The sequence below is a fragment of the Ammospiza nelsoni genome, chromosome 15 (genome assembly GCF_027579445.1).
Source record: "Ammospiza nelsoni isolate bAmmNel1 chromosome 15, bAmmNel1.pri, whole genome shotgun sequence".
NCBI lineage: Eukaryota > Metazoa > Chordata > Aves > Passeriformes > Passerellidae > Ammospiza > Ammospiza nelsoni.
In genome coordinates, this window is record NC_080647.1 from 4,078,338 (window position 1) to 4,094,991 (window position 16,654).

General features: G+C 42.5%; 1 protein-coding gene across 2 annotated transcripts in view; it reads left to right on the forward strand.

The window, feature by feature from the left end:
* The first annotated feature begins 3,143 nt into the window (after nt 1–3,143).
* The window catches only part of CHM (CHM Rab escort protein), a 52,245-nt gene continuing 38,734 nt past the window's right edge, over nt 3,144–16,654 (forward strand). For both annotated transcript variants that reach the window (XM_059482981.1, XM_059482982.1), the window contains exons 1-2: nt 3,144–3,202; nt 13,442–13,508. In XM_059482981.1, the coding sequence (XP_059338964.1) occupies nt 3,154–3,202; nt 13,442–13,508 (116 nt within the window). In that variant the 5' untranslated portion in view covers nt 3,144–3,153. The remainder of the gene's footprint in view (nt 3,203–13,441; nt 13,509–16,654) is intronic.

A 16,654-nucleotide genomic window follows, 5' to 3' on the forward strand; every position in this document is an offset into this window, starting at 1 on the left:
TGAGGTTTTGCTCAGATTACTGGACTTCTGAAAAGCATTTTGATAGAGTTAGGTATTAACTACTCAAACTTTAAAGTAACAAGGGTAGTTCTATAGACATGTGAAAATCCCAAATAAAAGTCAAAAAGTAAAACACCATGTTTTTATGAGAGATGTTTTGGTTGAGATCAAAGTTGGAAAAGTTTCTTACAGAAAAAGTATTAGAACTGCTAAAAATGGGATCTTAAAATTCTTTTTGTGTGCCTTTCTGAACTGCTATTGCTAAAAAATCTGTATAAATCCTCTGCAATACATAGGATTACATATGTAGGAATTATTTCATAAAACATAGGGAAAAATATATTTAATCCTAATGTTTAAAAAAATTGCATTCAGTTTTTCAGTATGCATTTTGGAATGCATTTTGGCAATCCAAATTGATGAGACCTAGTTTAACAAAATATAGGGAAATTCAGTAATCAGGGCACAGGATGTGCAGTTTAATTGTGATGGTGTGCATTTCTATTTGTTTCTAATGTAGAGGATCTATTGGTAAAATGAATGCCCATTTTGTGGTCTGTTATGCAGAAAATGTTTAATCCAGTGTTTGATTTACTCTGTTAAATCTTCTTTATTGAATGTGCTTATTCATCCATGCAGAATTGGGTATGCTGCTTTCTGTTAATATGACATTGCAATTAAATAGCTAAAGAGAAAAACATGGCAAGACATTTTCTCAAGGTCCATGAAATTCTCATAAAAATTATTCATACTCACATATTTCACTTCTACATTTGCTGATACTAAAACTGCAAACTACTGAGAAATATTTTGGTGTTGTGTGGGACTGACAAACCTTGCAGTTAAAGATCCTGAATAATCATTTTTGTCAAATAAAAAGTACTAAGGAGGATTTCTGGTCCAGTGGATAATGACTGTCATCACGAAATAGGATTGCACTGATTGCATCCTATGAATGAAGCTAACAGGAACTCACAGCACCAAACAACAGCATTTTGTGGAGAGATAAATACTGAAGCACTTGAGAAACAGTGAGACATTGACAGTGGAATAGCTCTGCTCCAGTGAAGTCCTAGAATTGTATTGAACAGCAACAAAAGGGTTTCGTGATGATGTTAGACCTTCCTGAGTGTGCCCTCCCTCAGTAGGAAAAGGGTGTGCAAGGGGAGTTTGTGTTATCTCATCTCACCAATATAGTGATGCTTTGTTCCTCAGCACAAGACATTTAGGTCAGGGATGATCCAGCACTGTGAGAACTCTGCAGCTTTATTTCTTTCACATGTTAAAAAGTAGAAATGACAGCTCTGTCCATGGAATTGCATGGGAGCTGGAAGTTTTAATCAAAATCGAACAATAACACAATGGAAGTTTTAATCAAAATCTCTCTGGGATAGCTGGAAACATAAATATAAGGAACTTAAAACTTGATCATACTCCTTTTCTATCTGAACTCATAACTCCTCATTTTCTCTGTCACATATTTATCAGTGCAGTGAGCCAGTGCTGCTGTTTAAATCTCTGGTTTTTGTTCCTGCATGGTTGGAAGTTTCCTGCTGGACTGTTTTCTGTGCTGCACTCTGCTCCAGCACGTCTGGCAGTACCACAGGGGTAACGTGGCCTCTGGTTTCCATTAGGCACTTTTTACTATTTTCACTATTTTTTTGCTATGTGAACAAGGAGCTTGTAATAAGGTGTTAACAGGCTGCTAGCTGGTTTATTGTTATTATTGATTTAAGGTGCTAAGACTTTAATATAATCATACACAATGAATAATATTAAGAGATTAGTTTAAAGCCATATAAGCCATTAAATGTAAAATAAAAAGAAAAACTTTCCAGAAGTTTCCAGCATATTCTGGCACAGGTGTTCTGTGCTGGGTTATTTAGCCTACATTGCTGTATCTGGCTTTTTCCAATCTGTGGTTTTAGTCCTGCTGTTCTTACACTCAGACTGGTGTTATGGGAGGGGCAATTCTGAAGCAGGAGATTCTGGATTTTATCCCTGATTCTCCCTTTTTTTCCTTGTAAGATGAAAGAAGAGACTGAGCAAGACTAAAGCGTGGCTTTGGGCTTCAGAGTGAAAGAGTTAATGAATGAGTTGAGAAAAAAAGAAAAGGTTTTGCATGCAGAAAATGTAGTACAGACAAACATCTATCTATTAATTAACAAGAAAGGACATGAAATTAATGACTGATAAAACTTTCTAGCTAACACTAATAACTTTCTTTTTAAATCTGTGTTTAACGTTCTGGCTAAAGGAAAAAATATTGCAATTGGGAAGAAGAGAACTTTTTTAAAACAATGATGAAAATATTTTCTTGGATATATTAATAAACAGCAGTGAGCAACAAGATTGAAATAAACAATATGGTTTGTTTTGGGAACAATGAAATATGCAAAGGAAATAATAAAAGTGAAATTTTTTGTTTCTGAGGAATTGGTCATCCAAGAAACTTCAGTGGCATTCATAAGATGGTTTGGGTTGGAAGGGACCTTAAAGTTCATCCAATGCCACCCCTGCCATGGGCAGGGACACCTTGCACTGTCCCTGGGTGCTCCAAGCCCTGTCCAACCTTGGACATGTCGAGGGATCCAGGGGCAGCCACAGCTGCTCTGGGCACCTGTGCCAGGGCCTGCCCACCCTGCCAGGGAACAATTTATAATTTCTTCCTCAAATCGACCCGTAAGTAATTCAAAAACACACGTGCTTGCAATGAAGCGATTTGGCTCAGTAGATGGAATGCTGCCATGTGACTGTAGTTAAGAAGTTTATTGATAGATGTAAGTGCTGTGTATGTGCATATATTCCCTGCTGCATCCCGCAGCATTGTTATATGCCAGGTCAGGGCGGGCTCTGTGGATGAGTAGGACAGCGGAGCGGTGAAGGATGGTGGGGCCGGCGGGTTGGAAGGGGACGGACCCGGGACAACCCCCGGGCTCTCCCCGAACTCTCCGCTCCCTCAGGCGGGGCCGCCTCTCCGTCCCGGAGCGCGCCGCTCCCTCAGCCGCAGCCTCCCTTCTCTCCCCGAGCGCTCCGCGCCCTCACGCGGGGCCGCCGCTCCGCTCCGCTCCCTCCCTCCCTCCCGCCGCCGGAACCCCCGCAGCCGCTCCCGCCCTTTCCGCCGGCAGCGCGCGCGTGACGGCGCCTCCCAAGATGGCGGACAACCTGCCCACAGAGTTCGATGTGGTGGTGGTGGGCACCGGTACGGGGCGGGACGGGCACGGGGGCAGCGCCGGCCCTGGCAGGGCCGAAGCTCCAAGGGGCGGCGGGGGGACGCGGATCCCCGGCTGAGGGGCGGCAGCGGTGTCTGGGGAGGGCGGGCAGGGTGTGCGAGTGGCTGCTGAGGTACCCGCGGGGTCGTGTCCGTGACAGCGGCCGGGACGTTGTCCCCATGCCCCGGGCATGGCAGCCCGCTGCAGGGCTGCTGCTCACACTGCCATGGACAGGTTTGCTGAGAAATGGAGCTGTCACGGAGGGCCGTGTGCGGCTGCCCCTGAGGAGGATTTGCCCCGACCCCCGGCCCTGTGACCGGGCTCAAACCTCACAAACCGCACCTGAGATCGGGGCCTCCTTTGGTGCCTCGGAAAGCTCTGTCTGCCTGCCCTGGCTGCCCTTATTCCCGAAATCCCATCCTGCTGCTCTGGTTTGCTTTTGTGCAAGGAAAACAGCTCTGAAGAGCTGAACTTCTGTCTCCTTGCAGTATCTGTGCTACAGGCTGATAATATATTTTTTAGTCATATCCTGCAATACAAGTAGTTTTGTATCTTCAAGGTCGTTTTTCTAATCTCTATGCCTGCTTTATAAATTACACAAAACTCTTTGAGTCATTCTCATTAAAGCACGTTTCTCTGTCTATGTATGATTACATAACCAGACACTTAATTCTCATCTTTCTGCCCTTTCTGTATCCTGTACAACTTCATTAGGTGAATAATGATGGACACCTGGAGTGTCTCACTGTAACTTACCACAATGTAACTACAAGAGAAAATTTTAAATACTCCTTCAGAACTAAGATTCTTGGTGCTTGTGTAGCAAAATAATCTTGAATTATTGGAATAGATTTCTGTTGGTAGAACTGAATGAGAGTGACCTGATTCAGATTGGTCTTGATAAGCCTTAAATTCAGCATTGAGCTCTAGTCTTAAAGTGCATCACTGTTTAGAGGTCCCAAATTTACAGTCAGATTTGTTTGCCTTTGCAAAGAGCTCAGGGTGTTGTTTGGAGCACAAATGGAAGGGAAATTCTAAATGTTACTGTTTTCCATGTGAAATTAGGAACTCTGGTTTCGGAGTTTGCTGATCTGTGAAATTATGTCCCTGGGAGTTAAGATTCCTAGCACTTTGAAATTGAATGAGTGAGTTTCTTAAAGAAATTGCTGATTTCAGTGTTCAGCAGATAAAAGCAATCCCCATACAGTGTATTTATAATTGTTTAAAAGATTTCTGATTTATATCTGGAGTTTTTGAATAGTTATAAAACCATACTGCCCCCATTTTTTTGACCAAAACTGTGCTAAAAATATAAAATTTAAGTTCTTGAGCAAATTAAGAGATCCCTTCTGTGTGTTAACCCTATTCTATGGAGTGGTTTGCAGTAATAAATCTGACATTTTTTATAAGTGCTCAGATTTGAGAACATTTTTAGAGTGTGAGAAGGTTGGTTAATAATGAGAAGCTGGATAATCAAACTGTGAGGGTGAAATATTAAACATTGTGTAACTTCTGTGATTTTTGGGGGTGATCCATTCTTTACTGCCATGAGGTAAATATGCAGAAGCTCAGAGGTTTATGACAATGATATTAATGTTAAGCTATTTACTGTTCTATCCATGGAGGGAACAGGGACTGTCTGTGCCAGGGAGAGCAGGTCATGTGCAGCCAGCAAAGCCAATCTTCCTGCTTTGGAGTGAGTGTGATACTGGAGCTTTGGTGCTGCAGGAGGAGGTTCTCAGCTGAATTCTCTGAAATATTGCTGTATTTGGGGGTGTTGATTTGTATTCAAGGATGCCTTTTTTGCCCACCTGTAGAGAGTACTGCTCTAACTAATTCAAGGTTCTCAGAGTTCTGCACTTCAGGAGTTGCTTTGTCCTTGCGTTCCTTTTTACTGAGAGCACACACAAGTGGTGATTAGCACTGGTGAGTGGCTGAGGGTTTTAATCTGTATTACATTTCTCAGTATGGAAGATTGTTCAGAGTAGAACTTTCATCTGTCTTCTTTGGGAAGTGGCTCCTGAGGGAATATTTTATCCCAGTCTTCAACTCTCTTATTTCCATTGCTGTCACCAGTGCTGAGTGTACCTATGAATATGCAATTGTCATACCATAATAATTGCAATGTTTGTGTTTAATGGTGTTTTTAATGCATAGTCCTAGTAGTATTAATTTCTGCATGTGTGGCCTTTTCCTGGTTTTATAACTTGTGCATCTATTAAATTTAGTAATTAGACTGAGTGCTAACATAAGATTTGAATTTGTTTTTATTTCAGGCTCATTTAACTGTTTCCCTATAGTGAGCTTAGTGCAAATGGAGCCTCAACTAAATTTTAGCCATCAGTGCTTCAGTTAATGTCCAGGTTCAATTAATTCATCAATATTGCTATGGGAAAAGGAAGTTTTCTTTTAGAAGAAATTATTTTTCCTTAATTCAGGTTTTTTATTGCATGAGCAAGTTAAGAGCAAGGTGGATGTGGGTACAGAAATACTCCTGATGGGTACAGCAGCTGAAGTTTTGCTAAATCATGGAATTTATATCCATAGTTCTAAAGAAAACTGGATTGTCTCATGGCATGAAACTGATGAGCATAGCTTGAGGTTTTTTATGGCCAGCACAGTATGAGAATTAAAGCATTTAGGACATTGTTTTGCTCTACTTTGTTTTCTGTTGCAGCCTCGAGGTCACTCTCCCCTCCCTGTCTGCCCCAGTCCCTCCTATCCTGTCCCTGCTGTTTGAGCCCAGTGCTGGGCTCTGGGTACCCATCAGCCAGCAGGGTGGGCTTGTGGCATGGCTCCTGGCCAAAGCAGGTATTTGTGGTTCCTGACAAAAGCAGATCTTCTCCAGGATCAGCAGTCCTCAGAGCAGCTCTGCTGTTTGGGCAGGTCCCTTCTGTGGTTTTATTGGTCTAGAAGCAGAACTGGGGGTCAGTGGCAGACCTTTGTTTTGCCTGTGAATTTCCCTATTTGACATTCAGCAGTGCTGAGTTTAGGGCAGGAACCCCTGTAAGTGCCAAGATTTGCAACTCTGTGGCTGTGCAGAGTGGTGTGGATACAGGTGCAGGGTCATGTTTACCCTGGAATTTCCTCAGTGAATTGGATTGTGTTCAGTCTGGCCTTGTCTCTGACATTCCCCCAGACCTGTGTTAACTGCTGGGAAAGTTGTAAAGGATATGGCTCTTTGAAAGGTGTTGTATTCACAAGTTTGTCTGCCAGTAATTCTAATTTTTTTCCTAAAAAAGAGTTATTCTTTATAAAAGCAGTCACAGTAAATATTCTAGTTCTATGCAATTTTCTTTCCATTCTGGTTTTCAGTGGTTATAAATAACACATGAAATGACTTTCAAGGTAGAAAGCAGGAATCCATTTTGAAATATTCTATAAAATAAGGAGTGATTTATGGTTTCATATGATTTTGGCTGAAAGCACTCGGGCTTTGCCAGGTCATCAAAGTCCTGTCAGGAGAATCTATTATTTATTGTTGGATATGCTGGGAGTGGTGTAAGTACTTCATGTTTATCTTATGGAAGTGTAGTGTGTTAGGGAAAATCACTTCCAGATACTAACACAATTTTAAAAATATACCTTACAACTAAACTAACCCAAATATTACAGATGCCAATTTTAAAGTAAACACTGATGATTGATACAAAAAAATAATTCCTAATTGTTTCATTGTTGCAGGATATTTTTAGAATGTGACAAAAATATTTTGTAATACATCATTTGGGCTGATATTTTGGTTGCATTATCTTATGTAACTGCACAGTCCTCAGTTTATATCAGCAGCTATTTAGAGCTGATGAAAGCTCAATGGAAAACCAGCTGAAGATGGATATTTTCTGACGTCAGTGGTCACTGTGGACTAACACAGGGGCACTGGCTTTAATGTTGGTGTCTGGAAGGAGGAAACAGAGCCACGTTTTGTAATCAGTTGTAGATAAGTCATTGCCTGTCCATTTAAATGTCAAACAAAATGAACACTGGCTCACAGTCCTGTCCCATGTCCTCTCTGTGTGTGTGTCCCTTTGATTTTTTTCAGCACTCTCCACATGTAAATACACCTTTATCTTCTTTACTGATTTTTTTAACCTGACTGAACTGCAGGGGTTGTGTTCTGGCCTGGCTCCCAGTGTGGATGTTGGGTGTAGCAGAGGTGCTGCCTGCAAGGTTCAGGCTCCCTCTGGTACCTCAGGCAGGTTCTTTCCCTGACACTGTGCAGTGTCCCTGGCTGCTCCTGTGGGAGAACTCCTTGTTCTCTGATCCCTTTGTTGTCCTTCTCAGCCTGTTTGTGTTCTGCAGCTTTTCCAGATCATATTGCTGATCCTACAGAATCAGAGCCTCTAGGACTCTACTGAGAAAGATACAGAGGAGGTCATCTGCATATCAAGGTGAAAAAACTCCTTTAGAAAAGGCTTAGTAAGGTACTTGGAAATGCCAGTGTGAGTGAGGGACAGTGGAAAGCCAGGTGTGTGCATCCCAGCAGGAAATGGCTTCTGCTGCCTGGGGAATGGGTCCAGTCCTGCTGCAGGAGCTGCTCTGGGGCTGTGCCAGAGCACCCAGGGAGGGAGGGAGGGACAGAGCCCCTGGTGCTCCCCAGGGAGGGAGGGAGGGACAGAGCCCCTGGTGCTCTCCTGGGAGCTGCTGCTGCAGGAGGAGGAGAAGCTTCCTCAGTATCTTTCATTAAATGCTCACAAATGTAAGGAACAAGGAGAGCAAGCTCTTTGCCCATGGGGAAGCAGAAAAGAAGTGAAAGCATTAGAAGACTGGAGTGAGAATAAAGCTCAGCGTGTGTCTTGCTATACAGATCCTTTAATTCAAGTGCTTTGCTTTGTCTGCTGCTGTTGCTTTAAACCAAAGATTAGGCTCTGAGCTGTAGTTTGTGCTGGAGAACATTGCTTGGTGTGAGTATAATTTTTAGTAAGAAGTTAAATTTTTATTTCAAGCCTAGGTGCTTGTATTCCTTTCCTAAATGTTCATTTACACCAGCTGTGAGATTGAATGGTTTTCATTGCCAAGCTCCTGTGGTGAGACACAGATAAGTGTGTGCAATTTCACTTTTTACTTGTGGCTTCTTTCTTGACCAGTAACATGTTATCTTAGTGGGTTGGCATTTCTGTGCCATACTCTGTAATGCAGAAATATTTTCTGATACTGCTCTGCAATATGAGCAAATATTAAAATGAATGAATTTTAATCATCTTTATCTTAAAATATTACATACAAGGAGTATTTTAATTTGCAATTAATTATAACATTCTGTTAAAATTTCACATATACTGAAACCACACCATGAGTATTCTGTAGTGAGCTCCTCAAGAATCAGCTGCTCTTCTCTACTTAGAAGTTCAGATGCAAACAAAATGTATTGCAGCTGGTGAACTGTCTGGCTCCAGAAGATTGTTTTGAAATTGTCCGTGTTCCAACATTTTTATAAATTTCCCTTCAACATTTTATATTATGAAAAAGCCACTTGTGATTTATTTAGTAGATGGAGTGAAGCAAATTAAACATTGAAGCCTTTTCAAGATGGATCTTGTGTAATTCAGTAAAAACTTATCATCTGGCTGACTGCAGAGCAGTTTGCAGTGAGCAGCTCAGCACCAGGATGCTCCCAGAGATGTGGAGCTGTTGAGTTTGGAAATTGCCCAGGCCAGTGGCTGAGCCCTCTTCAGGGCACTGCAGCACTGGAGCTGCAAGTACAGCTGCTAAGCAGGAGACACAGTGTGTAAACCTAAAATTAATTTTTGATCACACAGTGGTGAATTATAAGTTTTCATTATTTTGTAAGACTTCAGAAATTAATTGGCTTTTAAAACTGAATTAAAGTTTTCCACCGTAGCGTTTATCTCAAACTTTAATTTTGTTGTATTGGAACTAAAACTAGAATTGGTTTTTGGATAACTAAATAATGTGTAGCTATTTCTTCTGTTTCTTTTTTACTTCTAAAACACTATTCTAGAAAATGAGAGTATGGCTGATTTTGTTTCATAGGGAATCTCCAAAAATTCATGTAATGGGGATTGTCTTGGTCAGAGGTTACTGGAAACAAGCAGATGCAGACTTCAAGGTCAGCTTGCAGAGGCACCTCTGAGATTTATGGGGGTGGATCTGCCTTGGTGAGTCCAGCAGGGCTGGGATGGGGCAGTGGCGCTGAGCGTGAGTGCTGGGAGGGGCCCGTGCGGAGAAACCTTTCAGCTCAGCGCGGGGCTGCCTGGGGCAGAGGCTGCGCCCAGAGCCCTGAGCTTGTCCTGCCCCGCCGGGCCCCTCCTCCTCCTGCTCCTACCCTGCCGGGCTCCCTCCTCTTCCTCCTCCTCCTCCTCCTCCTCCTCCTCCTACCCTGCCGGGCTCCCTCCTCTTCCTCCTCCTCCTCCTCCTACCCTGCCGGGCTCCCTCCTCCTCCTCCTCCTCCTCCTCCTGCTCCTACCCTGCCGGGCTCCCTCCTCTTCCTCCTCCTCCTCCTCCTCCTCCTCCTCCTCCCCTGCCGGGCTCCCTCCTCTTCTTCCTCCTCCTCCTCCTCCTCCTCCTACCCTGCCGGGCTCCCTCCTCCTCCTCCTCCTCCTCCTCCTCCTCCTCCTCCTCCTCCTCCTCCTCCTCCTCCTCCTACCCTGCCGGGCTCCCTCCTCCTCCTCCTCCTCCTCCTCCTCCTCCTGCTCCTACCCTGCCGGGCTCCCTCCTCTTCTTCCTCCTCCTCCTCCTCCTCCTCCTACCCTGCCGGGCTCCCTCCTCTTCCTCCTCCTCCTCCTGCCCGCAGCTGCTCCCAGGGCAGCCCTGCAGTCTCTCCCAGCAGTTCCCAGGGCGTTATACAGAAACATTGATACAAACCTCAGTTTCCTCTGTGTACTGAAGTGGCCATGCTGCCATGTTTGTTAGTTTAATTAGAGCAAATTAATGTTACAATTCAGTCTGCTTGCCACTTTGTTTCTTTCCAATGGGAAGCCAAACGCAGGACGATGAGTGTGTCTTGTAGTGAGGATCCAAACACATTTCACAACCTGAGTACAATCCATTTTAGGGCTTTTGAAAAATCAAAGTTCAGATCAGGAGGCTGTTTCCAAGTAAGAACAGTTTCTAAAAACACATTTCTCTGTTACTGGATTATCTGAAGGGAACCTATTTTGCACAATGTCCTGTCAGTGGCAGTTCAGCTTTCCATGCTGTGATTTCATAAATTGCCATTTCTCTAAGCAGGCTTTTCCAAGTTAGGTTTTTTCCTAGATAAAGAAGGACAATGTATAATTGTATTGTAATTATCCAGAACCTTCTTTCTTGGAAAAGACTTTTGTTCAGTAACCACCATGCAAATCAGGTCCCAGATAGGAGTAACTTGCATTTGACAGCACTGCCTCTTTTCCCTGTATCCTTGTTTCTGTTGGAGAACAGAATTCAGAAACTGGTGCCATGTGACACTCTTATTTTTTTTCTTGGATTTCCTGAGGTGTTGTCTCCCAGAGCAAAGGGTGTCCTGTTGCAGCAGGTGTTGGGAGCCTCTCCCAAAGCTGGGATGTGCCAGCCATGCTCCACTCTCACCACTGGCTATGTGGGGGGCCACGGTGTCTTGGAAGCACAGGCTTGGTGAAGAAAATTGATGCCAGCTTTCAAGAGAGAGGAAGCTAATTCAGGGAACAATTTCATCCAAGGTTAATGGAAGAACAGACCTCCAGCACAGTATCAATTGGATCAAGCTTGCAGCAATCAGTTATGCCCTGGTAGCTATAACTCGGCCCAGGTCAGCCAGGCAGCACTGGTGATGTTTTACAACACTTTCTCAGTGGTTTTTATCAATAAGGAAGGAGAAACAAGTTTCTCAATTCCATTTCTAGAGTAATACTCTCTGTGCCCCAATGAGGGAAAGAAAAGCTTTTTTGGGAACTCCAAACACAGAGTAGTTGTAGATTCTATTCCAGATAGTTTATAGAGGGAGCAAAATGAACCATATATATAAACACGGGGGGACAGCTGAGTGTGGAGCTCTCATGTAATGGCTGTGTGCTGCCAGGGTCTCATGGCAGTCCTGAAGTGTGTGCTGCACTTGGGTATTTTCTCCTTGGTCACAGTGGTCTGTGTTATGAGCTCTTGTTTCCAAAAATTCAACTCTGAAGACTTTTGGCCTTTCTAGTCTGTGAAACAAACATCCCAGGCACTGCTGCAACTGTTCATCCCTCCTGGCCCTGGAGGTTAATTCTGTGTTAAACCCTTCCTTTTCTGTGAAAGGTCAGCAATGCAAAACTCTTTTCACTTTTTCTGCTTTATCAATTCAAACCAGGATTTTATAAAAATCCATTGAAAAAGTAATCATTAAGACCAGAAAATTTGCTGAGAAGTTGTAGCTATTTTCCTGGAAAATTTGTCATGCCTGTCTTACACTTCCTTCTTTGTATTGATACAAATATTTATACTTTTGGACAACACCATGGAACTGCTCTCCAAAAACTGACCATTTATTTGATTTGGAAGGAGGTCAGGAGGGGCAGATGATGAGGACAGAAGTTGCACCTCTTTATTTTGATGATTCTGTTGGCCTTTGCTGGTTTGAAGAGTTGGTGAAGCTGTGGCCTGTGTAGCCAGCTCCTAGAGGATGTTTCCTAGACTGCAGGGTGTATTTGTTGGTGAAGGCACTGTTCTGTGTAAGGAACAGACAGCACAGGCCTGGAATTCTGCTGGAGATGAAGTTTGTCATGGAGTGAGCCAGAGTGGGTTGTGCCCTTCCACAGCTGCTTTTTCCCTTCCAGTTCTGTCTCTGCAGCTGCTTCTGGTGCTGCTGGAAATCAGATCAGCCAAAAGCTCCTTTCACTTCCTTTCATCTCATCCCTTAATTGAATACATGGCCTAAGTGTCTTTAATACCAGTCCCTGGGATTTTAATGGCTGATCCTGAATTACTTGCTTAAACAGCCAACAGATCATTGCAAAAGAGTTTTGGGGAAAGTTAGTGCCACAGAGCTTAGCTGGGGAGCTGTCCTGCTCCTCTGAACCTGCTCCAGAATCCAAGGCGTGGAACTGGGCACGTGAAATCTGGTGAGTGGGAGCAGACATTACAGAACAGCCCCATTTATTTATTGAGCTCCAGTGGGATCCTGTGCCATTCCAAGCATGTATTGCTGGCAGAGCTATCACAGCCTTTTGGTGTGGTTTTTTTGCTACATTTTTTTCTAGATATAGTGAAAACATACTGATTTGGTAGAGTGTAATTGCATAATGTGGGAGATTTTGAGAGGGATATCACTCTTAAGGACAATCACAGTCCTTTTGTTGACTTTGATGTGAACAGAAATGCCCTCAGGTAATACCTGTGAGCATTACCAAGGTGTGGGTACAGAGCACCCCACTGAGCTTTGGGTGTCATTGTGCTGGCAATTGCTCAATGTGGTTATGAGAGCAGGGTGTGGAGAGAAGATGCTGGTGCCAAGCTTTAACTTAGTAGTGTTTGCAAGTGGTATGTATGTTCCATACAGTTATTAAATGCAACTTTATTTTTATTTTTTTAATTCAGCAAAATGTTAAAGAGCACAGAATAGTGTTCATTATTTTAGTAGCATGAGGCTAAAAATTTCAGTGACTCACATTGTAAAATTTCTTTTGTTTGAGTTGCCTTCTGACCAAGTTGTACCATTATTGCAATTTCTAACACATCATTGTGATGCCAAATTTTGCCCCAAAAGGCGAGAATAACTGCTTACGAGACTCAGCCTAAGTCAGATAAGCAGGAGGTATTTTATTACGACGCGTCGGAGAAATCACAAAATGGATTTCTAAATTATGTACAGCAAAAGCGGGTTTTTATACAATTTTAAACAAGGATTACATCATTTATTACATGCATATTCATAGGCAGGCGGAGTCTTCCGGGAATTCTTGGTCTTCCTTAGTTAAATTTTAAGCTTTTCCTAATTTGGTCTTCTTCCTGTTATCCTTGGCATGTTTTTCCATGACTTAGCTGAAGTTACTGTTGTACTTGGCTTGATCCTAACGGGTTGGCAGGTCACTTTAACTTATTGGCTTCCACTTCTGCTTCTTCAAATATTCTAATTCCAAAGTTTCTTCTGTGAGTGTATTTTAGATTACCTATCCAAATATTGTGAGTGTATTTTTACATTGCCTTACTGCTGCAATTCCCTTAATATATTTTTGAGTGTCTTTTAATTCTTTTATTTTTCAGAAGCTATTAACCATTATAATAAATGGCTTCAATTGCCTGGTGAGTTCTGAAAGCTGCCTGTGTCATTGCAGGTCTGCCCGAGTCCATCATTGCAGCAGCGTGTGCCAGGAGTGGCCAGAGAGTTCTTCACGTGGATTCGTAAGTTCCTCCAGTCACTTCCCTTTCTGGGCTGAACTGACTGCAGGGGTTTCTGTGGCTCTGGCAGTGTGGGCAGCACTCCTGCCTCTTCCTCTGGCACCAGTCATGTTATGTTTCTGTCTCTGCCTTGTTTTGGGGGTGTTATTTCCATCAATAGAGCGGGCAGTTTTTGGAAGCTGGCTCAGGGATTTGGAGCGTGAGTGCTGTGGTGAAGGATGCTGTCATGGCTCCTGCTTTGCTCCAGGCAGGAATGGCTGCAGGTTTAGTGCCTTGGTTCTCATTCCTGACAGAATTATCCCATTCTCTTGATGAGAATGACTTGTGTTATTTCACTTTTTTGTTTTCAAAGTCTGTAATAGTATTGGCCACTGGAACTCTGATTTCTGTTATCCATGCCTGTTTTTAGCTATGATGAATATTACCTTTTATCAAAGTAAATTGTTCCTTTCATTAATTACCAGAATTATTAATTAAATTTTTTCTCATAAAGAAATGAGATTTGGGGTTACTGAAATAGCTGTGTTGGATGTGCTGCTTTGATTAATCTTTGCAGGGAACAAAGGCCTGAGTTAAGTCAGGCACCAGATATTGCTCACATATATGCATAAAGTCTTTGTTTATAGTTTACTTGCTCTCATTACCTTGTGTACCTTGTTTTATTACTTTTAATCTCCAGCCATGTTTGCATTTATCATAATATACTGCATAGGTGATTATGGGAGATAGTTCTGAAGTGGCCTATTATAAAATACTGACTTCTGAGTTTGATTTATAAACACTGTCCAAGCATTGCCATCAGCAGTAGCTAATCTTATTCAAAATAGTCACTTCACTGCAGTGTTGCCATAAATTGCTGTAGACTGATTTTAAACTGAAGTTAGCTTCTGCCAACTAGTAATTGAAGGAGCTCTATTTCTCTGTGCCAGCTATCTGTCTCAATAAACATAAAATCTGTGCTTCTTCTCAGAGAGCTACATTTGCTGTAGATATTAATGAGCTGTTGACATGTGAAATTTCAAGGATATTTGTTAAATGATTTAGAAAAGTAATTTGCAATTTAAAATGTGGAGATTGGCACTTAGTTTAAATTTGAAGCTGCTGGAGAAAGGTAGATCAAGACTAAAAGTGGATTACTTGAAGTGAATATGCTTCCTGTACTAATTGTGCACATGCAGAAGATTTTCTCCTGACCACTTGCTCAAGTTTCTGCTTTTGATCCTTTGTTTATTTGCCTCTTTTAATTCTGTATCTGTAGTTATGCCCCAGTTTGGTTACTGGGGATGGGGCAGTTAGGGGTGAGGCATGTTCAGATACATTTTGTATTTGATATTCAGCATCTGGAATACAACATTTGTAGGCTGCAGTTTTATTGTCTACATCCTTCCTCATTGGCTTATTTATCTTTCCACACAGAATTTAATTCAAAGGCAAAGGAGGGTCAAGATGCAGAATTTTATTTTCTGGGAGAAGTAGAGCAAACTGGGCAGTTCTTGACACCTGTTACCTTTCCTATTTTTTGACTACTTTGCCTGTAGAGCACTTGAGTGTTCCTTATGTCCAAAATTTTCTATTTGAGCATCCAAAACTGTGCTGGGCCTTACTCCTGTACCTCCCCAGTCCAAGATCCCTGGTTGTAGTTTGTTCCACTTCCTGCTAGACAATTTGTCTCGCTTTTTTTTTCAGAACTTGTAAAAGACCCTGTGTGTTCGTACATCTGTCTTTTGGATCTTTAACTGCTGTGAAATGAGGGAGCTGTGGGAGTACAGCAGCCAGAGAGCAAAACTGCTGCTGCTCTAAGCAGGTCAATTCCTTTAAGAAATTGACCTGCTTAGAGCAGCAAGAAAAACAAAGAAATTACTTAATTTCAATAAGGAATACTAGGCAGAAAATTGTTAATTCTGGTATCTTTTGAGCTTTTTTGAACAAGTCTTTTTTCTGTTTATTTTGGTTTAGGACGCACTCTCACAGCAAAGGTGTTAGAGAGTAAGACATGGTCTCAGCTGGTCCATGGTGGTTCCCTTTGGTCATGTCCATATCCCAGGATATAATGTGATGTGGCACAAGTGACTGCCACCATCACCCACCCTTTTGCTGGGCTGAAGGACCTCAGGAGCTGTTTGGGTTAAATCCCTCTTGGAAGCCAGGCAGCCCCTAAACCCCATCACTGGGCCAGCCTGGGAATCTCCAGTACATCTGCCTGAGCACCAATAGGTGACACAGGAAACTTTATGGGTTTGAAACACAAATCATTTTGTGTTCAGATCCTTAAAATCAATGTGGCACTAAGTTCCTGAGGAAAGGACAGCTGCTCTGATGGCTCAGGACTTCCTTCTGCAAGATCAGAGGCAGGACAGTCACATTGAGGCAGCTCTGGGGGGAATCCTGAGGCATCAGCAGCTTCTGTGCAGCAGCAGCAGCTCTGGGTGTCACCCTGGGGGCACATGAGATATTTCCTTCATTCAGATTCAGATTGGTAATCAGTCAGAAACAGTTTGTGATTTCAGTGGTCCGGATTGAAATAATTGGCAAATTCCAGTCCTGGTAACTGAAGTAAAAAGGTGACATAGGAGAAGAGACAAGGTTCTTGCAGAGGTAAAATTGTACTTTAGCTACATTTCCAAAAGTTTGCAAAACTTTTTCTGCTGTTAGCTCTGAACTGCAGATTAGAGATTTGAAAGTTGTAAAGGAAAAAGAGCAGTGTTGTAGTTCAGGTGAAATCCAGGTAACATGGGAGGAGCTGAGCAAATATAATTTAGGAACTAATGTATGGTAGGGAAGGAAAACATCTGTGCTCTAACTTGGTAGAAAAAGTATTTTCCACCTGTGCTGTTGCACCTTCAAAATGATTCCTGTTCTGAGTTAGGGAATAATTGGATTATAACCCTAAAAAAGGGAGAGAAAATCCATCTTTGTTGTTTGCTAATATGGCAAGAGAAGAGGGGAGCTTTGGCCTGGAGATTTTGGGACAATATTTTAGCTGTAATTAAGCTTTGATCTTGACCATTACTTAAAGGAATTCCTCAGTTCATCTTCAGGGCAATTCTAACAGAAATATTTGGTTACAAAGGAGTCCTAATTGTAAAACCATTAGTCAGCTCTTCTCAGAATTCCTCTTCAAGACTTGCTATAAACTTTGCTCATTATGT